Below are 23990 nucleotides of genomic sequence, written 5' to 3' on the forward strand. Positions count from 1 at the left end.
AAAATGTTTTAATAGCCTTCTAAACATTGCTCTCCCAAATGGGTTTTAACTTGCCTCTTTCTTTTGTTTTCCTTTTTTTGAGACAGGGTCTCACTTTGTCACCCAGGCTGGAGTTCAGTGACACAATTATGGCTCACTGCAACCTCTGCCTCCCGGGCCCCCAAAGTGCTGGGTTTACAGGTGTGAGCCACTGCACCCAGCCTTACTTGTCTATTTCTTTTAAGAGTGGGAACTATAATTGAACCCAGAGCTCCAAAAACAAATGAAGGAATGAATGAGTGAATAAGCTCTTCCCATGGGTTTGGTGTGGTTTGGGGCTCTACTGTTAATCTAAATGCTATGTTTTATATGATCTAAAATTTCCCCTAGGTGTGTTACACGATTGTGTTGAGTTGAACTTACATTGAGACTCCTTTTCACATGTGCTGGTTATCAGCATGGGACTTTTCCATTCACTCTTTGAATTATTCATTTGGGGGACACAGATAGACCTCTGTGTCTTTCATAAAAAGTGTCCATTGGCCGGTTGCAGTGTCTCATGCCTGTAATCCCAGCACTCTGGGAGGCTGAGGAGGGCAGATCACGAGGTCAGGAGTTCGAGACCAGCCTGGCCAATATGGTGAAATCCCATCTCTACTAAAAATACAAAAATTAGCCAGGCCTGGTGGCGGGTGCCTATAATCCCAGCTACTCGGGAGACTGAGGCAGTAGAATTGCTTGAACCTGGGAGGCAGAGGTTGCAGTGAGCTGAGATCGTGCCACTGCACTCCAGCTTGAGTGACAGAGTGAGACTCCGTCTCCAAAAAAAAAAAAAAAAAAACAAAAACGAAAGAGTGTCCATTATCTATACTGGAAAAATTGAGATTGGGATTTTTGACATGAAGTGCGGAAATGTGGATTGGGTCCATTTAGTTTACCTAAACAGATGATGAAATACTAACTGTTTTACGAAGCATTCCCTAGTGCAAAGTTTTGCCTGTGTGTCTAGTGACGGGAACAGTAAGAATGAGGCTTGGAAGGCGGAGCGCATTGTGGGCCTGTCGTGGGTGGGGCCAGCAGCACATGCATGCCTGGCTCACAGAGCAGCCTTTGGGTGTTCTTTTCCCAGAGGAGCTCTACGGTGACTTTGAAGACTTGGAAACAGGGGACGTGCACAAGGGAAAATCGGGCCCCGACACTCAGGTATGACTTTGTCGTAGCTGGCTGTTCTTGGTCATTGTGTTCTGAGAGAGGCCCACATTGAGAAATGCAAATCTTACTTGTGATGTGTGAAGATTGCAGACTGGATGGATAGATTCCTTCCTAAAGGGTGGGGATGTGGGGACCAAAGAGAAGCTTTCTTGTTTACTTGTTAAGTTTTGGACGACAGTTACTACCGTTTCTTGCCATAGTCATTTGCCAAGACCACTGTGATTTTTCACTCACAGAAGTCTTAGCTTCTCAGACTTACATTCAACCATTGCCATCATTCTCCTCTTTTTAAATTTAAGTGTCATTTGAAAGAATGAAGTCCCTGTTCTCCCTAATATTTCTTTAGAACAGGGTCTGGGAGCATCTGGGTGAGGGACATGTCTGTTATTTTTATTCTAGTTTGTGTTCCCAGCCAGCTTAAGGAATAGCAGCTAATTGTAATGCAGATGTAACAGTTTCCTGTAGCAGCACCATGTTATTCAGAGACAAAGGTTATGTTGTGTTTTGTTTTGTTTTATTGATAATGATAACAGATTTTTGCTAAGATTTTTGTTTAAATAGAACTTTAAAAAATGTAATGTTTAAAGAAAAGACCTTCATAAACATACACAAAATTTTTTCTTCTGGAAATTTAAGAATGAAGATATAGAGAAACAAGGAAGAAATTGACCCCGACGAAGAAGAAAGTGCCAAGAAAAAGCATTTGGATAAGAAGAGAAAATTGAAGGAGATGTTTGATGTGGAATATGATGAAGGAGAAAGCACATATTTTGATGATCTCAAAGGAGAAATGCAGAAAGAAGCACAGGTGAGAAACCTCAGTTCCTCTCAGCCCCTTGTCAAGACTATCACATAGTGCAGGAATCCCTGACTTTCTTTGGGTCCCTGCTTCCTATCCTGCTTCTGTGCCTTTCATTTGGACTCCTGGGTAGATGCATGTGAGTGTGTTTATTCATGCAGTGAGCTCATTGTTTCTACAGTCAGAAGATCACCAGAAAAAGATCCATACCTATTTTGTAACAAGAATTAGGAAACCGAAATGACTGAGACATGGTCTCTACTTTTGAGACTTTTACAATGTAGTGATCTGAGACAGTGTGTTCATTTCAGTGCAAGCCAATGCTGCCTATTCCGATCGCTGCTCCCTGATTTGAATGGCAGGTGATCAGTGGCCCGTGTGGCTTATGGACACACCAGAGCTCCCAGGGGAAGTGCTCTGAAAACTCATCCTGGTCAGAGTTCAGAAGGACATGTGGAGTATAAGGTCAGATGCGGAGATAAAGGGAGATGGTGTGGCCCTCCTGCCTGGGGGTGCTGAGCAGGTTGCTGGAGGCGGTGAGCTCACTCTGAAGGAGACAGACACAGAAACGTGTGTACAGTTGGTTGTGAGCATCTGAGTTGCGTCTTGTTAGTGAGGCCAGGAGTGCCTGTGTAAGCTGGAACAGATTAGGTATATGATTTGTGAAATGGAGTTTCATCCTAGATCTTCATCTAGTCAAAGGACTGTTTCCTGATTAGGCATTAGCTTAGTGGTTGCTAGTCTGTGTTGACCTTTGAAAGGCATGACTAGGCTAACTCTGAAGTTTTTGCTTCACACCATTTACAATTTAAAATTACCTAGAGCCCTGTGGGCCATTGGAAAAGACTGAATGTTTCACTCTGAAATGGGAGTCCTTGGAGGGTTTTGAGCAGAGGAGAGACATTCAGGTAATCAGATCACTCTGCCAAGACATCAGTCCGGTAGAGATCAGTCCGATGGCACAAACCAGAGGGCTGGCAGTGGAGATGAGACAAAGAGTCAAACCCGGATAGAGTTTATTTGGAAGCTGGGTCAGTAGGATTTCCTGGTGGACTGAATGTGGGGTGTGTGAGAGGAAATGAGGATGGCGACTGGAAGTTCCTGGAAGGATGGGTTGTTGCAGGTTAGATAGGAAACTGTCTGCAGATGCAGTTTTGGGAAGATGATGTTTGTTTCGGCTGGGTATCATGCAGACAAGCGGAGTGTCAAGTCTGGAGAGACAGGTCTGGCCAGGGACTTAGATGTACAGCCCTCAGCATGTAGATGCCACTTAACTCTGTGAGGTGGCCGGGGAGTGAGTGCAGAGTGACTGGGAGGAGCAAGACTGGCATGGGCGAGTTGGGGCGATTGCAGCCGTGAGGCCTGAGCAGTGCCTAGGAGGGAGAGGGAGAAGCAGTGTGAGCATACAGGCACGCAGGAGTCCAGTTGTACACGGAGGCGAAGCACTGTTCAGATCCCGCTGCAGTGTTAACTACGGTAAAGGCAGAGTTGACCACTGGAGGAGTCCTTCAGCGTGGAGGCCTTCAGCGATCTTGGCAAGCACCAATTTTCATGGATGTAGGAGAATGGGAGCAGAGGAACTGGAGGGTGCAACTGTGGAAAACTTCTGTGGGGTTTTGCTGCAGAGAGAAGCAGAGAAATGAAGCAGTTTTTGGTGGAAGAAGTGGAATCAAAGGGTTTTGAGATAAGAGAGAGAACAGAGGGAAGAGCTGTTGGAATAAAGTCCAGGAAGAGTGGATGGTGTCTAGTGAGCAAGTGATGTGTGACCCTGAGTAGAGGCATGGACAAATCATCTGTGCCTGAGCTGCCCGTAGAACTTTCTGTGATCATGGAGATGCACGTCTGTGCTTCCCAATATTGTAACACTGGCCGCAGGTTGATATGGACCACTTCCAGTGTGACTAGTGTAATTGAGGAACTGCATTTTAAATATTATGTAATTGTAATTAATTTTAATTTAAATAGCCACACATAGCTCCTCTATGGGCAGGTCAGAGCTCTGATAAGGCTGGATATGGGAGGAAACCCTGGTAGAGGGTTGACCGTAGAGGTTCTTTTGGTTTTGGAGTGAATCAGGAAACAGCCATCAGCTGAGTGAAGGTGAGGGTGGTGGTGGGTGTTTGAAGACAAGGGAAAAGCGTGAAAGAATTATTTGGAGAGGAAGGAAAGAAAGTGTGGACTGGGGATGTTTCCAATGTTCGAGCACGCAGGGCTCCACAGTTATCTACATTTGCTGTCCCTTGGAGCAGGAGAGAAGAAAATGGTTGGGACATATTCTGAACAGACTGTAGAGGTAAAATGTGTAGGTTTTTTTTGTTTTTTTGTTTTTTGAGATGGAATCTCGCTCTATTGCCCCGGCTGGAGTGCAGTGGCACGATCTTGACTCACTGCAACCTCCGTCTCCCAGGTTCAAGCGATTCTCTCACCTCTGCCTCCTGAGTAGTTGGGACTACAGGCACGCACCACCATGCCCAGCTGATTTGGGTATTTTTAGTAGAGACGGGGTTTCACCACGTTGGCGAGGCTGGTTTCAAACTCCTGACCTCATGTGATCTGCCCGCCTCGGCCTCCCAAAGTGCTGGGATTACAGGCATGAGCCACTGTACCCGGCCAAATGTGTAGTATTTTTAATAGGATAAAGCCTACATAATTCTGTCCACAGTTCCTTTACTTAGAAATTGCTCATTTGTTCATGTTAATCCTATGTTTATTACAAATAACAGCATACAGGTTTTCCCCCCCACCCCATCATGTACAGCTGAATTACGTAGAATTTGAAGATCAAGATGATGAAGCCAGAGTTCAGTATGAGGGTTTTCGACCTGAGGTGTATGTCCGCGTTGAGATTGAAAATGTTCCCTGTGAATTTGTGCAGAACTTTGACCCCCATTACCCCATTATCCTGGGTGGCTTGGGCAACAGCGAGGGAAATGTTGTACACGTGCAGGTGGGTCCCTTTGCTGCATATTTGGTGCCTAAGGCTCTGGATTTCCCCTCCATCAATCATCTTACCCTCTCATCCCCCTCAGATGCGTCTGAAGAAACATCGCTGGTATAAGAAAATCCTCAAGTCCCAAGATCCAATCATATTTTCTGTAGGGTGGAGGAGGTTTCAGACCATCCTGCTCTATTATATCGAAGACCACAATGGAAGACAAAGGCTTCTAAAGTATACCCCACAGCACATGCATTGTGGAGCAGCCTTTTGGGGTAAAATATGATTACAATAACTTGCCTATTACCGAGATTAAACTTTACAGGCTGCGTTATTTTAGCTTTGTGCTTTTCCTTTCATAAAATTCCACTCCTAAGATGTTTCTCTTTTCTGGGAGCGGGGTGGTGGTTTGGAGTATATATGTAAATCTATATCCAAATCTAAATGTCCATATCCAGTATGTTAAACTAGAGTCTAAAATTTCTGGTTTGCTATATTTCTTTTTTTCCTTTTCCTTTAAGACCCTGTCACTCCACAGGGAACTGGTTTCTTGGCAATACAGTCTGTCAGTGGCATAATGGTAACTATCTTGGACGATTTCTTTTACAGATTGGTTTGAGGAATATATCCTGAATGTGGGTTATTATGTACATGAGACTTTAAGTTGAAAATTACTCATTTTTATTAATATAAAGTAAATTTCCCTTTGCTTTTAATCTTCATACATCCTTTTCAGTAGGGTGTGGGATTAGAGGAGGGGAGGTGGAAGAATTATAATGGTACATTTCCTACTTTTGTGCGTCTTTTGCATTTATTTATCTAAGCAAGTATTTAAGCAGTGCTCACCATGTGCTAAGCACTATATGAGGTTATGAGGAGCCATCAGAGACCACCCAGACACAAGACTCCCTGCAGCTGTGCTGGGGTAGCAGTCTGTTCACTCCATTTTCATTTGACCAGTCAGGCAGGGCAGGGTTTACTGGTCCCATTTAACAGAGAAGAAAGCAGAATAATGAGCAGATGGAATCTTCCCTGGAGGTCCAAATTTTAATTTCCTAAACATTGCAACTGTATTTTTCTTTTCCATTTCGTTCCAAATAAATCATTATAGTAAAATTACATTCCTCTGAAATCACTCTCAGGAAAGTACTCAAGTAGCCTTTTTTTTTCTTTTTTCTTTTTTTTTTTTTTTGAGACAGAGTCGCACTCTGTCGTCCAGGCTGGAGTGCAGTGGCACGATCTTGGCTCGCTGCAACCTCTGCCTCCTGGGTTTAAGCGGTTCTCCTGCCTCGGCCTCCCGAGTAGCTGGGATTACAGGTGTGCACCATCATGCCGAGCTAATTTTTGTATTTTTAGTAGAGACGGAATTTCGCCATGTTGGCCAGACTGGTTTCAAACTTCTGACCTCAGGTGATCCACCTGCCTTGGCCTCCCAAAGTGCTGGGATTACAGGTATGAGCCACTGTGCCTGGCCTCAAGTCACCCTTGTTAGTTTGGCTTACCAACTTTAAAGTTTTGGACTGCTTTCGTCAAACCACTGGGTTGCAAGTTCAGATGGTCTCTCTTGTTTTTCTTAGCTAATTGTAAGTAAAATTCACTTTGGTAATTTATTGTGTCACATAGAATTGACGTTTTTCTCTTGCTAATATTATTCCTATTTTCAAATTTTGGGGCTCCTGTTAGCCTGATTTTCGGATAGCTGCCACAGGAGTTGTCCTTGATCTGGATAAATCTGTAAAAATTGTGAAGAAATTAAAGCTAACTGGTTTTCCATATAAAATTTTCAAGAACACTTTATTTATTAAGGTCTGTATATCTATATATTCTCATATTTATAAATGTCCATATTGTTTGAGAAAAGGAATGAAATACCTCTAAAATGTGGGCCTCATATTTTTAGAAAAGTGTTTGAAATCTTTTGTAAACTTCATATTTTGTTTGCTCCTTTATATTCTGTATTACTTAAATATGTTCAAAAAAGCAGTGGTAAACAGCTATTTAAGAATTGAGGCTGTTACTCCTGACTTCCATGTGAGACTGCCACAGAACTCATATTGAAAATATGTAATTTTATCCACTAGGTTTTGTTTCCTACTTTTTAAATTGGTGTTAAGAAAGGGAAAAAAATCACAAGTTTGTCTAACTCAGTAGAAAAATTGACAAAGTTCTGTGCAGATTGTGTCTGCCAGGCGAGCACTAAGATTACTGTTTCTGAGATCTTTTGGTTGCTATCAGACTGGACTCAATTTTTTTTCTACATTCTCAAGGTTAAGTTGAAACAGTATTACCCATTATTTATAAATGGTAAGTGTTTAGGTTTTGCCTTGTGTTACAAACTAGAATGTTAATAAAAATACTGTATTTAACAAGTTGCAAGTTTATGAAAGTCATTGTTTTTGAAAGTAAGTTTTAGATTAAAAAACAAAAGAAAGGAAAAGAAAAATCTTTTAAGGGGAAACAATGTCTTTATGTGTTTAAAGTTTCAAAAGGTAATTTATAAAGAAATCAAATATAGTTAAAAATAACTAATCAAAGATGAATATTTAGTGTAGAGGAACATGGATATGGATAAACTGTAGGGTATTTTATTTATCTTTTTCTTTCAGCAAAGATCTAACTAAAATTAGAGAAATGATGTGTTTTATTCCAGAACCATCACAATACAAACAATAATATGTTGTTTTTCATCTTGTATTGGATAAACACTATTAATCCCATTAATCCATTCCTCTTTGCTTCTTCAATTAAAATTCTGTGTATTATATAAATACCTCCCTCTACCCTCTGCAGTGTAGGAGAATCAGGGAAATCTCATCCCATCTGCCGAAACAGAGATGTATCCTGTATGTACCTTGCCAATGATGGCAACTTCTTTTCCTTTGTCGAGATATAATACAAACCCCAGGTTGACACCATTTAGTTCATGATATCACTTCCAGATTGATATTGGTGGAAAGGTGACTTAATCTGGCTAAATCAGATGCAAGAGATGGACTTGTGTTCTATTATTAGAATATGAATTTCTTGTCTTTCTGTATATGATTAGCAAAGCATGCTGCAACAATTGTTCTTATCAGCAAAGAAAAATTCTGATAAGCACCTGGAAATACGGCACCTGGAAGCCCTCATTCCTCAGGACTTGATAAAAGAATTCATTATTATTAAAGCAAGTTAAGAGCCAGGATTACTGTTACTTGTCTTGAAAGCATGTTGACATCTCCATTGTTCCATATGCCTTGTCAGAATGATCTCTGGCTTAGGGAAAACTTTTCAGCTATCTGCTCTAGCACACTGGTGTGAAAGATGTGTTAAGGGAGAGGTGATAGCTTGATCCTTAGTGCTGTCAGACATCAGGTGGTTCTTAGATAGCTCGAATCATCAGGTCACTTTTTTCAGCCATGAGTAGTATGCTCTACAGCAGTTATTAATTTATATAAATGCTGTAGATTTAAAAATGGTAGTGAAGTGCTAATTCAGAGTATCTGATTTATAATTCAGAGCAATTCAATGGGTCATAGTTAAGTTGGCAGAAGTATTCTAGTTATCTCTCCAAATATAATAATTTTAAATATTGTTCACACAAGGAAAAAACCTAACATCTTTCTCCATATCCTTAAAACTCCAGATATGAATTTGATCATGCAGTGCTTGTCTTTCTGTGCCTGGCTTATTTCACTTAACAAAGTGTCCTCCAACTTCATCCACATTGCTAAAAATAACAGTATTTTATGGCTGAATATTGTTCTGGAGGGGTGGATAGATAGATGATAAATAGATAGATGATAGATAGATAGATAGATAGATAGATAGATATATATTTATACACCACATTTTCTTTATCCATTTGTTGTTAGATGAGCATTTAGGCAGATTCCATATCATGGCTATTTTGAATGGTGCTTCAATATCCCTGGGTGCAGATGTCTCTTTGACATACTAATTTCATTTTTTTTGATTACGTACCCAGTAGTGGGATTGCTGGGTAATATAATAGTTCTCTTTTTTATTTTTTGTGGAAACTCCATACTGCTTTTCATAACAGCTATACTATTTTAAATTCCCACCAACAGTGTATAACATTCCTCTTTCTCCACATTATCGTTTCCATTTGTTATATTTTGTCTTCTTGATAATATCCATCATTTAAACTGGGATAAGGTAATAGCTCATTGCGGTTTTGTTTTGCATTTTTCTGAGGCTTAATGATGTTGAGCATTTCTTTATATATTTTTTGGCCATTTGTATGTCTTCTTTTGTCCATTTTTTAATCAACTTTTTCTTTTGCTATTGAGTTTTTTGAGTTCCTTATATATTCTGGATATCAAACCTTGTTGAATACATAGTTTGCAAACACCTTATCCTGTTCTGTAATTGTCTCTTCGTTTTATTGATTGATAAGAAGTAGGTTAATTGTGCTATATAAGTGCAAACTTTGTCTAAAGGAGAATATGTGTTCTTTGAAGACAAATGTCCATTTGTCAAGCCCCCCCGTACTTACTTTTATGTAGGAATGCCAATATAGGAAGGACCTTTCCGTTTTGAAGCTGTTTGTGAGTAGATTTTTCTCTTCCCACCAACTGGAGGCTAAAATGTAAACCAGAGACCCAAGAATAGCCACTCATTCCTTGCATTTTTAACCTCGCAAGGTAAGAAGTAGGCAGAGAGTCTGAAATTATTCCTGTCAGATGGATAGATTTTTTGAATCCAATGGTAAAGTGGGAAGTGACAAGCTAAAGCAGAGCCCAGCAGCCTTCCAGAAAATGCCTGTGCATACTTTGCTGGCAGTGGCCAGCGGTCATGACTGACAGGACAATAGCCACATGAAAAGCAGAACTTCCTTTTTCTGATACTGGTTCTGACTTGCTCTCTGATTCCTGCCTGAGGCTGGTTCACCTACTTTTTTTTTCAATTCTAAGAGCTGCGTTGTCCTTTTCCAACGCATTCATTTTTGCCTGCTTTAAATTCCAAGTAATTTCTATTGTCTTTAAACAACTGCCTACCTAAAATAATTATTAAATATATAGCTAAAACACTAAATTAAATAAACTTACATTGTTTTCCTTGCTGTAAGAATTCTCTAAGCCTTTCTTATTTTAATACGCATCATGAACCTCCAGTTGAGGCAATGTGCAACACATTTTGAGAGACATGATCTACCTGTTGGAATCTTAACATTTAGAACAGATATATTGATCAGTGTATAATTTTTGGATTATCAAAGATGGGAATAAAATTGAGCTATAATATATAAAATAAGAGGATTTATACATGTTTGTTTTTTTACTCCCCATCTCACCTGCTACTTCTTTATGGATAACAGTTATCCCACTTGATGGAATTTTTCTCTTTTCATCCATTACTTTTTTATTTAAAGTATTCCCTCTCCTAGGATGTAAGTTTCTATAGACTGAAATGTTGTTATTTAATGGTAATAAGCCTTATTTTCAGGCTGCTTTACAGAATTTTGGCTTTGTCTTTTGTTTTCTTCATTGTACTTTTCTTACTCCACTCAGAATTTGTTGACCTTCTTAAATCTGCTTATATCTGTCTTCAATCAGTACTAAAAACATTCTCTATTATTTCCTTAGTCATTGCCTTTGTCTCTCTTTTCCTGGTAAAGTTTAGACATATATTAACGTTTAACTCTATCCTTTGTATCTTGAAACTTTTCTTCAATAATTTATTTTCTTTCTTCCTACTGCACTTCGTTAATTTTCTAGTAGTTCTCTGTTACTTCTAGCAGGTATTTCCTTTCTAAATCTACCATGATCATATTTGTATTTTCCTGTGTGCATCTTTAAGCCTATGTTTTGTTCTTTAACTTCTGTCTGATAATTCTATTATTTAAATTGTTTTTCTTGTCTGTCGATTTGTTTCTGGATGTTATTATCCTTAACAATATACTGATTCTTCTCTGTGTATGTGTGTCTCTCTCTCCATCTCTCTCTAAACACATGCACACAAACTCTCTCTCTCTCTCTCATGTATGCTATATTGCATACAAATGATTTACCAAAATAATTGACTTTATTTTTAATACAGACCTACAAGTTAGTTACTTTCATATTCACGTTACAGTTGAGGAAACTGAGACTCAAAGGGAAAAATGACTTGGCCAAGTTTATACACCCAATTAGTGTCAGGATAGTTTAAGATTACCTTGTTGTCTACTATGGAGATAGGTTCCTCCAGAAGTTTTGCTTATGCAAGCATTACCCATATCAGATCATCTTAAATCAGGGTGAAAATATCAGTATCTGAACAACTCAGATTTGGTCCCAGACTTCAAGTATGCTCAAGAGCTGGTTCTTGTTTTCTCCTTCATTGGAGTGTATTAACCTTATGATTCTAGCTTAGAATAGCAAAAGTCTCTGGGCAGGCTCTCTATATTTTGTCAGCCATAGACTATAATTTCTGTCTTTTTCATCTGAGAATTCTATCTGAATAAAAGTTAACTTGGCTTGCAAGGAAAAGTTCCCCAAATTCAGTGACAGTTTTCCTCTTTGAGCTCCCATCTTCTTTAACTCTTATCATGTTTTTCTGGTAGCTCTGTTCTGCTTCTTCGTTTGACTTCCATTGAATTGGGTAACTTTTTTTTTCCTCTTCCCGATGTACATAAATGACTTAAGGTATATCAATATCACTATATTCTCTATAACACACAAATAACTAGCATAAATACGTTGCATTTAGACAGTATAGTCTAAATACAAGTTCCCTGTCCTATTTTGTAGGTCTTTGAATGTAGTTTAAAAAAATGCAACTAAGACATGTTAAATTTCACTAAGTTTATTTGACGAAGAAAAAGGTTTGAGAAGTAGGCACCATCCCAGAACAAAGATTGTTCAGAATGACTCCACATCCAGAGTGGTGAGATGTATTTATAACCAGAACATATAAAATTATATTCAGAGTTTCCCTGATTGGTGCAGTTCAATATTTGCCTTATTTGGGCATAATTTGGCAGCATTCAGCCTAGGATTGACTAAGGGTTTGGCTCCTATGATTGGTTGAGTCTCAGTTGCTTGGTTACAAGTCCATATATCTACATTAGCTTACTACTTATTTACACATTAAGTTAGAGTACAGTCACTATGTATGGATGCCGCTTTGGGCCAAACTTAATTAGGCAAGTGCAATGGGCACTTTGAGCCAAACTTAACTCAGCTTAACAATGTTCTCTAGTATTTGTTTTACTTTATTGTATTTGTTTGATTCAATATAGCAAATGCTTCTTTAGAGTTACCCACATGTTTATATATATATTACTGTTTTGCCTCCATTGAACATGTCTTCTACTTCCTAATTTGTGCCAGAATTGACTAGTAGACGCTATGAATGCATCATGCTCTTTGGCCCATTTCGAACACTCAGGTATGTCTGTACTCTTAGTTCATCTATTCATCATTGTTTCTACAGTTCCCTCATGCTTTAAAAAATATATGGCTTTTATAATTTATCCAGCTTTTTCTTGTCATTTTAATAAGAGTATGTGTCTTATACAACTACTACATTCATCCCAGAAGTAGAAGCAAACTATTATAATCCCATGATTTTTATTCCTACTATTCTCTTTTCAGAATTTCTTTTAGATATTCCTTGGATAGTTTTATTCAATCCTCCATGTCTTTCAGCTTATCTTATGTTCTATCTTTTGGTTCATATTCTGCATTCTGGATAATTCTTCATCTTCACTTTCTAGTTTGTTGATATTCCTTTTGGTGACTATAAGCTGCTCTTTAAAATGGTCAATAATGCCTAAGATGTTTATTATCTTGCCCTTTGCAGAAAAAAATTTTCAGCTTTTGCTCTGGAATGATTTTGCATCTCTTCCACCAAACTTCCAGTGTATCAATGGCCAGAAAATAATCTATATGTTAATTTGTTAATTTGATGGTTCATGGTTCAAGGCTGTACAATTTAAAAGTTTGAAGTCAAACAACACATGATGGATAATCCTGATGTTACAGATTCTCAGGGGAGAATATGTATTTGTTTTTTCTACCAATCGTTCTAGTATTTACAGACAAACTTCTTAATTATACTGGGTTGGTTAATAAGTATTTTTCTTTACTCTTTCAATCTAGGTCCAGCTATGCATCACCCCTTCGCTGATGAGCATTAAGAAAATCCAAATTTATAAATTGCTGGGTCCATCTCTCTTGCCATCCAGAAAAGTCAGAGCAACTGGTCTTGCTGGTTTTAAGTGTTGCCTGTGTTTCTGGCATTGGTAATTTTCTTTGTTTTCCTGTAGTTTTAGGTATACATATATAATGACATCTCCAAAATTCATCAATATTAGCATTTGTTATGAAGATTTTTCAGGCAACTGGCTTACCATATGGCCTAAATCTGATTCTAAAGTCCACGTCTCACTTTCTCAAATATAAAAACTGTTTGCTAATAAGCACTAGAAAAATATTTCAAAGAAGAACATTTTGATAAATATGATTATACAATATTCACTGCAGTAAATAACCGTTGCATACTCAAAGGAGTTTCATTTGCATATATAACATGAGATGAAAACCAATGATAAATGGTGACTTTTAATAAAATAGATCAGAAATAGTATCTTGTGCAAATAACCCGATGCGAGAATAATTATCCCTCTAATTAGTAAAATTCAATAAGAAGGTAGAATTTTCATTTACATGTGATCAAATAAATTTTTTACAATACCTTTGCCTTTTGAATTCTTTAATAAAATACATCAGAAATAGTATCTTGAACAAACAATCTGATGTGACAATAAGTTCCCCTCTAGTAAAATTCAGTGAGAGTGTAGGATTCTCATTTACGTGAGATGGAATACCTTTTTTTTTTTACATTACCTTTTGCCTTTTGAATTCTTTATTGTTTTCATTTAAGAAATGTGGAAATCTGAAACAAACTATATTCTCAATCATGTTAGAAAAAGTATATGTAATATGTATTTTTTAAAGTCCAGTGGCTAAGAACTTAGACTGGGTTTTGAAATAATAATTTCCTAACACAGTTTCTCAGTATGTTTCCTCTAGACAAGAGAAAACTCTGTAATTATGATTCTTAATTTACCCTGGTAATTTCATAAGAAAAATGATTAATTACTTTGAGCAATCAGTTATACAGATAATCATGGTTCTTTATTTAAACCACAAAAAATAGAAAGAAAGCAGAGAAGCTTAAGCATAAAATATAAAGAAAAATTCAGTCATTTAGTAAAAATGAAATCAGTGTTAAAATATTTCTTTTGACACAGTCAGCTAACATCTTTCTATTTTTGCTGAGTAACTATTAATTATATTTTAAGTTCAACTAACTCTTGACACAGCAATGGAATTTGAAGTGAATATACTACTTTGAAAAATAAATGGTGTATTTAGAGTGTTGACATTTAGAAAATGGTAGTTTTGTGAAATTTGCAATGTGTTTTAGAATTATAAATGCTAAAGTAAATGAATGCATGATTATATTTAATAGAATAAAAACAGAAGAATTTTTTAAGTCTTGACGACCCAAGGCAGGGTTCTGTTTTAAGTATTCCCCTTTCAATCAACGTTACAGCTATCCTAACTTAAAACTGCTTCAACTAATAATGTGTATTTATATTAAAAATGTAATCCATGGCTCTGAACCTTGGCTTCCTAGTAGAATCACATGGCAAGATTTTAAGTAATACTCATTTCTTGGCTCTACTAAAGTCCAATTAAAACAGAACTTCAGTTTTTAGAAAGAGGTGTGGGTAGTTTGAAATGTTCCACATTATTCTAAGATGTGGGTGAGATTAAGAACCAGTAAGCACACCAGTCAGAATGGCTATTATTAAAAAGTCAAAAAATAGCAGGTGCTGGTAAGGTTGCAGAGAAAAAGGAACACTATACACTGTTAAAGGGAATGTAAATTAATTCAGCCATTGTGGAAAACTGTGTGGTGATTCCTCAAAGACCTAAAAACAGAACTACCATTAGACCCAGCAATCCCATTACTGGGTGTATATCCAAAGGAATATACATTGTTCTATTATAAAGACACACGCACACATATGTTCACTGCAGCACTATTCACATTAACAAAGACATGGAATAGACCTAAATGGCCATCAATAGTAAAGACTGGATAAATAAAATGTTGAACATATACACCAGGGAATAAGATGTAGCCATAAAAAGGAATGAGATCATGTGTTCTGAAGGAATATGGATGGAATTGAAGGCCATTATCCTTAGCAAATGAATGTAGGAACGAAAAAACAAATGCGACATTCTCTCACTTGTAAGTGCAAGCTAAATGATGAGAACACATGCACACAAAGAAGGGAACAACAGACACCGGGGCCTACAAGAGGGCAGAAGGTCGGGGGAGGGAGACCATCTGGAAAAATAACTAATGAATCATAGGCTTAATGCCTGGGTAAGGAATTAATCTGTAAAACAAACCCCCATGATGCAAATGTATTTATATAACAAACCTGCACATGTACCCCTGAAATTAAAGGTTAAAAAAAAGAAACAGGGAGCATTGCTAGGCTATATTGAGTAAGCACCAACTGCGCATACTTAACCTATAAAATGCCTAAAATATAGATAGTAAAAAATATGCACAAGAGTGACATAAAACAAGAATTCAGATATAGCAGTTGTTTTTATTTGTTTAAGAATAAATTCAAAATTCAGAATTATAATTGTATACTCTTATAAGAGAAAACACAATCAGATTCATTTTATATAAAATATATTGTGCTAATTTACACACTTTTTGATCCCTAATAATAAATACAACTCTGTTAGATGCCTTAAAAGCAATCTTTACATTGCTTAGAGGACATTAAATATCAATTGTGTATTTAAATTTTCTACTTATATGACAGTATGCTATTTTTCCTTAACTTTGGGTAAATAATTTTATGGTGTGATTAAACCGATCTGACATTTTGAAAAAGGGCATGTTTTTTAATGAAATATAAAAGAGTTGTAATTTTAGTTATTCACTGTTTCACAAACCTACTTTTTTGGCTTCATTTGCAAAAGGTTGTTGGATAACCTTTATCTTTTACCACTAACTTCTTACTCTGATCCAAAATATTTGGCTTTTAAAATTCTCCTTATTTCATTATTTGTCTTCATATTTAAAATATCTTCTGTGATATTTCACTTCTAATTTTTTAATATTTTTACATAAAAAGAGATGAATACTGATATCCCTGATTTTTAAGAGAGGATTTTTATTGCCCTGTTAATTTGGAAATAAACATGCGATAATATGATTTTAAAATGCTAAAGTGGAGCTCTAGTAATTCAACTGAAAATAGCATTATGAATAAACTATACTGTGGCAACTCTTTAACATAATAAAGGAGGACATCAACAGAGCAGAAAATTGATGAATTTTGGAATATATGAAGCATGTTGTATCAAATTGCCAGAGAAAGTAATGATCTTCTGTTACTGAACTTAGGTCACAAAGCCTACTGCCTGCTAATCGGCAAGTGGACCTGTTTCTCTAACAATGGCCCGAAACTTCACAACATCAAAGGAGAAATCATTGCCAGCAAAAGCATTTCCGGGTAGTAGGAAAGAATACAAGTGAATAACATTAGTCCAGAAGTTTTAATAATATTCTTTGCTGGTTGAAATTCATGTTTAATATGATGTAAATTACTTGATAAGCAAATTAAGAACTATGCTACTACAGACTCCAAATAAGACGCAAGAAAAATGAGAGGAAATACATTAAAGGAAAATCTTAAAAAAACAGCTGCACAGAAGATAAATTGTTTTTCCAGGAGTTTTAAACATAGTTGCTTTTGTTTGTTTGCTTTGCTATTTTTTCTTAATAATTGTTTTAGTAAGCTCAGGCTGCTATATAAAAATAAGAGAGGCGCTGGTCTGAACAATAGACATTTATTTCTTATAGTTCTTGAACCTGGCAAGTCTGAGGAGGGTCATCTTCTGGGCTTTCAAAGGGCTGCCTTTTTCCTATGTACGTACATAGCGAATAGAAAGCGTTAGCTCTCTGGTCTCTTCCTGTAAGAGCACTAATCCCATCATGAAGACCCCATCCTTATGGGCTCATCTAAACCTGATTACTTCCGAAGGTCCCACCTCCAAATGCTAACACATTGAGAGTTAAGGATTCAATATATTAATTTTGGGGAAACAAGACACAGTCCATATCAAATATATATATATATATGTATAATATATATGTATACAATATATGTATATAATATGTATGTATAATATATATACAAATATATATAATATATATTACATATACCCAAATATATATATTATATATATTTGTATATATAATATATATATTTGTATATATATTATGTATGTTATGTAATACAACTATATACACTCTACAAAGGCAGTGGAATATAGACATACTTCAATTGATTGTGCTTTGCTTCACTTGGCTTCACAGATAATGTGTTTTACACAAATTGAAGGTTTATGACCACCCTGCATCAAGCAACTTTATTGGCACTACTTTTTAATAGCATGTGTTCATTTGTATCTCTGTGCCATATCTAGGTAAATCTCACAATATTTCAAACTTTTTCATTATAATTATATTTGATATGATAATCTGTAACCAGTGACCTTTGATGTTACTATTGTAATTGTTTTGGGCACCATGAAACACATCCATATAAGACAATGAATTTAATCAATAAATGTGTGTGTTCTGACTGCTCCACCAACTTAGACAATTAGTTTTAGATCTTTTATTTAGACGATGAGAAAATTTAAACTATAAATAGGCCAGGTCTGGTGGCTTATGCCTGGAATCCCAGCATTTTGGGAGGCTGAGGTGGGAGGCTCACTGGAGGCCAGGAGTTCAAAACCAGCCTGAGAAACATAGGGAGACCTCAGCTCTACAACTGAAAAAAACATAGCCAGGTGTGGTCATGGTGGCACCTGTCTGTATTCCAGCCACTTGGGAGGCTGAGGCAGGAGGTTTGCTTGAGTCCAGGAGTTTGAGGTTGCGGTGAGCTACACAATGAGCTATGGTGGCACTACTACACTCCAGCCTGGGCCGTAGAGTAAGGCCCTGTCTCTAACTGGAAGTCCAAAGAGGGATCTACTTCCAAGACTATTAATTTAATAGATCAACAAATTAATCAAGAATATGATTTTTTTCTCATCCTTCTCTGTAGTCATATTTTATACAGACTTTTTGTTTAAGTAATCTCTCTTTATGGGCAGACAATGATTTCAGAAACACCACAAATTATTCTCAAAGAGAAAAGACGAGGATTTTTTTTTTTTTTTTTAGAAAATGTAACTCTTTTCAGTAGCTCTTGGCAGACCTACCCTCACATTTTCTTGACTAAAAACATTTTAAAAAGTCAGTCACAAACAGGTGAATTTAAATTATCATGGTTTACCTATGCTTAACAAGCTTTATCCTCAGAGGTAAGGATAGGGTTACTTTCCTGAATTTTAGATATGTGGAAATATGTGGAGTTATGTCAATAAATGAAAAAGTGTGATGGATGTAGTGCTTGCCATGGAATATACCAAATACAGATATTCTGAAAACTTTAAGTTCAGTAATATGCCAGGGGTTCCCAAGACCACTTGAGACCTGGTAATTTATTGGAAGTCTCTAAGGGAATCAGAAGCTGTAGTACTCATTGTTACAGTATATTACAGTAAAAACAGTACAGATAGAAGTCAGCTAAGAGAAAAGACAACTGAAGTGAACTCCAGGAGAAACCAAGTCCAAGCTCTCAGGTGTCCCCTCCCAGAGCAGTTGCATGGGGACATGTTTAATTATCCCAGCAACAATATGTAAAGTACAAAGCATTGCCAACCAGGAACACTCGCTGGAGCCTAGTTGTCGAAGGTGTTTACTGGGATCAGTCGCATAGTCATGTAATGCCCATATGATTGACCTCAGCTCCATGACATTTAAGCACAACTTTCTTCCTACACCCAGAGTAAAAACAGATGTTCACCTAAGTCACGTTGATAACATAACCTTTTCTGGTCGAACTGGGAGAGTATGGCCCAAGACTTCAGGAAAACAAGAACACTTTTATCAAGCAAAATACTCCAAGGGCTCAGAGATGAACTCCTAGTCTAAGGTCTAGTCCTGCAGAGGGACCCCTCTTTGGAATGTATAGTATTTGAGCAATTCAGGCCAGTCAAGTTAAACCTTTTCACCCATGCCTAAATGCTATTTAAGAAATGTAAATAACAATGATGAGATAGTTTATTAAACATTTTTATGGAAATACACAAATAGTATATAGTTAATTAATTTTAACAAAGTGATTGTACATATTTCACAATAAAATTCCCTTAAATTACCATCTGCTCCATCTGCAAGTAATTATTATTCTGATTGCTAATAACATAGACTTTTTTAACCTATTTTTGAACTTTTATAATAGAATTAATATATATTCTTTTCTGGATGGCTTCTGTTACTCAGAAATGTATTTAGGAGAGTCATCAAAGCTCTCTTGGGTATACCATTTATCCTTCTTGCTTGATAATACTCCATGTATATATATGCTATGATGTGTTTGTTTTACTCTTGATGGATAACTGCAAAACTTCCAATTTAAGCTGTTGTGAATAATTCTTTAATAAAAAATTTTGTACATTTGCTGAATATGTGTTCCTGTTGGATGATAGTAGCAGAATTATTGGTCACAGGGTATGCATATACTTAATTTTAACAGATAAGGTCAAATACTTTCCAAATTCATTTTAACAATTACAGTCAACCTGCATTGTTTTAGAGCCCCGATTGCAGGGTCACTTTGGATTAGTTTGTCTTTCTCTTACTGATTTTAATGGATAGTGTTAGGCTGTAAATAAAGTTATTTATGCATAGTAAGAACTTTCTCAACAAATTTTACTCAGACTTCTGCTCTATGCTAAGAACTAGCTCTGGAAATTAATTCACAGAAAGAACATGGTTACGGGCCATCCTGAGGGATTTACCTCACTAGGGATATATATTTACATTTCAAGAGAAGATGAGACCCAGTAGATGCATCCCAGAAGTTACAAAGCTGGAGACTCTAGTGTTATCTTTCCCCTAGAGAGATTTATTTTTATCCAAATGGTTAGAGTAGGAACTCAGATTTTTTTCCGTTTTGTGACTATGGAGACACACTCAGAAGGGGGTCAGAGCAACTAGGTCACTCTTCCACAAAAACGCTCAGGTTCTTTTTTCCAGAGTTTTTTGCCTACAGCAGATCCCCTTACATGTAGGACATCTGGTTCTCACCACATCACCACCACGGTAAGAATTAGTGGAAAGGAGAGCTAGGTTAAAGGCAGCTGTTTCTTTCCTTCTCTGCAGCCTCTGGTACCAAGTACTGCATGACATGTGTCTCACAACATTCCTGCCTCTGCACCTCTGTGCTACGACACTGGATGAATCTATGGAGTGAGCAATAGAAAGTCTCTGAACTGCCAGAAACAACTTCATTTTACATGGAAGTGGCTTTAAATCAAGCACATTAACCTCAATGAACTGAAATTAAATATGTCTCTATTCAACTTCCCCTTAGCTGAATACTAAAAGTGCTGTAGGCTGGACCCGCACTACCTGACAGGGAGATAAATGACTAAAGGCAAATGGGAGTCAAAACAGGTGTGGCTTTTCTTATTTTTAATTAAGCATCTTACATAGCAAATTTTGCAAAACTCATATGACCCCGAGAAAGACCCATACACATGAAAGGTCTTAAAAGATTTAACTTTCTTAGCTTTAATGTAAACTTTCCACTGGATTTTCCCATTACACTCATTCCATAAAGAAATGAAATAATCATATATCTCATTATATAATTATACTAAATTGATCTCAACACATTTTCTTAGCAATATATACCAACATTGTTTCCAATATTGTTTATTACAAATGATGCTACAGTTGAAATCTTTATATCTGAACGCTTGTGTGTGTGTGTGTACCTATTCTGTGTATAACACTGATTTTATTTATTTGTATAGGCCTGGAAGTGGAAATACTGTGACATAAAATAGAGGCACAGCAAATTATTCAAGATGTCGACAAACAGCATTGTTTCCAAGTTTTTGTTCCCTTACAATCCTTGCCATTGGCCAATCTCTCAAAATCCCGTGTTGCTTAACATTTGGTAGCTTAGTAAATATTTTAAATCTCAGAGATTTTACCTAACTGATACCAGGTTTTTAAAAATTTGTTTATATAGATTAAGCGTCTTTGAAGAAATAACAGTATGCAAAAAATATGGTTGCTATTCTTCATGTTAAAACTATCTTAAACTCTTTTCCAGAGGAAAAAATAACAAAATAGAAACCAATGAAGGTCTTTTGCTTGGTGATTACATATATTGATTACCTGTGTAAGTTAAACAGATTGGGAAAAGGAAATATCCAAAATTGTGCCTAGAGTATATCATGACATCATGTATATATGTAAATAAGTTAATTTTTGCAATCGCAACATAGAGAAAAATGTTATTTTAAATGAATAAAAATAAATAGAACATAAAGTAATATTTCAGCATATTAAATTTAGGAGTAAAAACCTTTGACATCCCTGAAAATCTTTGGTAAAAAGTCCAGATTATGATAACTTGGCTTTAATGAACTAGGAAATAGATGGATAATAGCACACACATTTTTAGCATTGTACGGATTATTTTCACTGGTTGTAGGATCAACACACTTGGTTTAAATAATGGTTCTGAGAATTTAATTAATTAATTTAATTCATTTTTGTTAGGAAAATAAATTCATTTCTAGACACAGGATATTTTACAATTGGATCGTATTTCAAAAAAGAATCACTGTGTTTTTAATGAACAAATGTCACATAAAGAAGTCTTTTCAAAAAGTGCTTCAAAAACTTAAATTTGAAATATATGCAACGGATCCACAAGGTATCTAATAATTTTTATTTTTACCAAGCTCATGAGTAAGTTAGTTAGCCCTGAAACAGTTTCGGAGAAAAAAAAAGTGTTTTAGTTTCTTCATCTGTAAAATATTTATGTTGCAAATGATTGAGCAAATATATAAATTTAAGCAGTTTGATCCTAGAACTTGTTGTGTTTAAGAATATGGATTATTGAGAAGTACTTCACCATAGTATTTATCACATAGTATGTCCTAATTGAAGATTAAGTATGGTTGTAATCATAATAAAGTATTTTGAAAATTCTTTTGAAAACTGTTTTAATGAATTACAGATTGAACACTGAGATAAGATGGAGTTATCCATGATCTTTAAGACAGCAAAATTAGGTCTTGAAATTAAAATTGAAATGAATATAATACACATATATTGATTTTATGTCGATGTTTTATAATCAAATCTGATTAGAAAAAGGAAATTGGTATAAAGGTTCTCCACATCTTCTCAGTCACCCTACTTCATTTTCTAAGGGAATTACGTTACGTACTTTTATTTTATTTCTTGTTATATAGCTGTATCCTTTCCTTGATTTCTTGGCTTGCTTCTGCTCTCTTCTGCTATGCCTATCCATCAGTTTCCAGAGCTCAGAAAAACAGTTTTTAACAGCCCAATATATGTATTTGGCAATTTCCTCCCATAACTGTGATTTAATATTTATGGCCACATAAAGGGTATAAAATATTTTGCACTCGGTGTATACACATTTTCTTTATATCACTTTATCTTTCATCAATAACTCAATGGAAATCCCGTTAAGAGAATATGAATAGCTCTAGTTGGTATTCAATGTCTGCCTAACATTTCATGTTGACAAATTATCATAAACTATTCAATAGAAGAATTTTACTAACAATATATCGTTAACATTCTAAAATATTTTTGTATAATCTAGACTTTGGTGGGAACAAACCTTGGAACAAACTGGTTCCAAGGTTTCTTGGAGGGGAGTGGTGAAAAAGAAATGGGGAAATTTGTGTTTTTTGAATTTGTCAACTTATTGAGGAGGGGTAAGTAGAGAAATTGACTAATTTGCTAAGACAATAGAAGGCATCTTTATTTCAAATAGTACTTGAAAATTATGCATCTAATTGTGAGGTCAAAAAACTGAAGATACCCCTTAATAAAGAAATAAAGGATAGATCTTCCAAAATAACAAGGATGTAGTGAAATTAATAAAAATGTATCAAGTCAGCAGCAATAAGGTAAAAATATTAGAAAAGTAATGTTAAATAGTTGTCAGATGGAAGGATATATTTGAGCAAATATTTTGTTAAATAGATGACAAAAAGGTAATATTTATACATTACATATATGTGTTTGTATGTATGTATGTATGTATGTATGTATTTTGAGATATAGTCTTGCCTGTCACCCAGGCTGGTATGCAGTGGCACGATCTCGGCTCACTGCAACCTCCGCCTCCCGGGTTCAGACAATTCTCCTGCCTCAACCTCCCGAGTAGTTGGAACTGCAGGCGACCACCACCACACCTAGCTAATTTTTTTCTTTTTAGTAGAGACGAGGTTTCACCATGTTGGCCAGGCTGGTCTTGAACTCCTGGCCTCGTGATCCGCCTGCCTCAGCCTCCCAAAGTGCTGGGATTACAGGTGTGAGCCACCGTGCCCAGCCTCACAGACGTCTTAAAATTCACCTGATAAAGTTAGGAGCCTCAAGAAAAATTAGCAGAGGAAAATAATAGGTAGTTACTATTTAGGGTAAACTAAACTGTTCTAAGGAATAGAAAATAAAAATTCCATGTCTTCAAAAATAATTCTTCCCTCTCAATCTCTCTGAATATCTCATAAGAGTATTCAGGCCACAGAAATAACTACCATTTAGCCACTCAGAGGCTTATAGTAGTTCTACTAACTTTAACATTTGGCAACCAAAATTACTCTAAGAATCATCACCCAAGTCAGACAAACAGGTAAGATAACAAGAAAAAGTGCTTGTATCAGGATTTAAGACTAAGGCTCAGGGACAGCAAATATTCTATTTGCTAAAACTAAGCCACATGCACACACCAAGCAAGAGAGCCAGGGAAGTGGATAGGCACAGGCAGTCAGTCCACAGAAGAATGAATCAAAGTGCTGAACTTTCATAGAAAAATCTGTTAAGATTCATGGGTGGTAAAGAAAATACAAATTAAAA

General features: G+C 36.3%; 2 protein-coding genes across 4 annotated transcripts in view; one reads left to right on the plus strand and one right to left on the minus strand.

Moving 5' to 3' along the window:
- The window catches only part of LOC117981721 (uncharacterized), a 215765-nt gene that overhangs the window by 67348 nt on the left and 124427 nt on the right, over window positions 1-23990 (minus strand). Inside the window, exon 2 of one of the 3 annotated variants that reach the window (XM_034967618.3) lies at window positions 2990-3609. The exons of the other annotated variants lie outside the window; for them this stretch is intronic. The gene's annotated coding sequence lies outside the window, so the exon portion shown is untranslated. Of the gene's footprint in view, window positions 1-2989; window positions 3610-23990 lie in introns of those variants that run through there. 3 annotated transcript variants of the gene reach the window in all.
- LOC117981723 (ribosome biogenesis protein BMS1 homolog) lies at window positions 1865-22082 on the plus strand. The gene is made up of 6 exons (XM_063593964.1): window positions 1865-1999; window positions 5020-5200; window positions 5447-5505; window positions 6609-6731; window positions 13013-13155; window positions 16362-22082. The coding sequence occupies exons 1-6, from the start codon at window positions 1922-1924 to the stop codon at window positions 16408-16410; spliced, it is 633 nt and encodes a 210-aa protein (XP_063450034.1). The 5' UTR covers window positions 1865-1921; the 3' UTR covers window positions 16411-22082.

Source organism: Pan paniscus, chromosome 11 (genome assembly GCF_029289425.2).
Source record: "Pan paniscus chromosome 11, NHGRI_mPanPan1-v2.0_pri, whole genome shotgun sequence".
Classification (NCBI taxonomy): Eukaryota; Metazoa; Chordata; class Mammalia; order Primates; family Hominidae; genus Pan; species Pan paniscus.

Bases quoted from the DNA above. Each gene is read 5' to 3' on its own strand.
- LOC117981723 (XM_063593964.1), top strand. From the start codon at position 1,922: ATGTTTGATGTGGAATATGATGAAGGAGAAAGCACATATTTTGATGAT. The intron at 2,000-5,019 runs GTGAGAAACCTC...CATCCCCCTCAG, and splicing joins AAATGCAGAAAGAAGCACAG to ATGCGTCTGAAGAAACATCG. The intron at 13,156-16,361 runs GTAATTTTCTTT...TACTGAACTTAG, and splicing joins TGCCTGTGTTTCTGGCATTG to GTCACAAAGCCTACTGCCTG.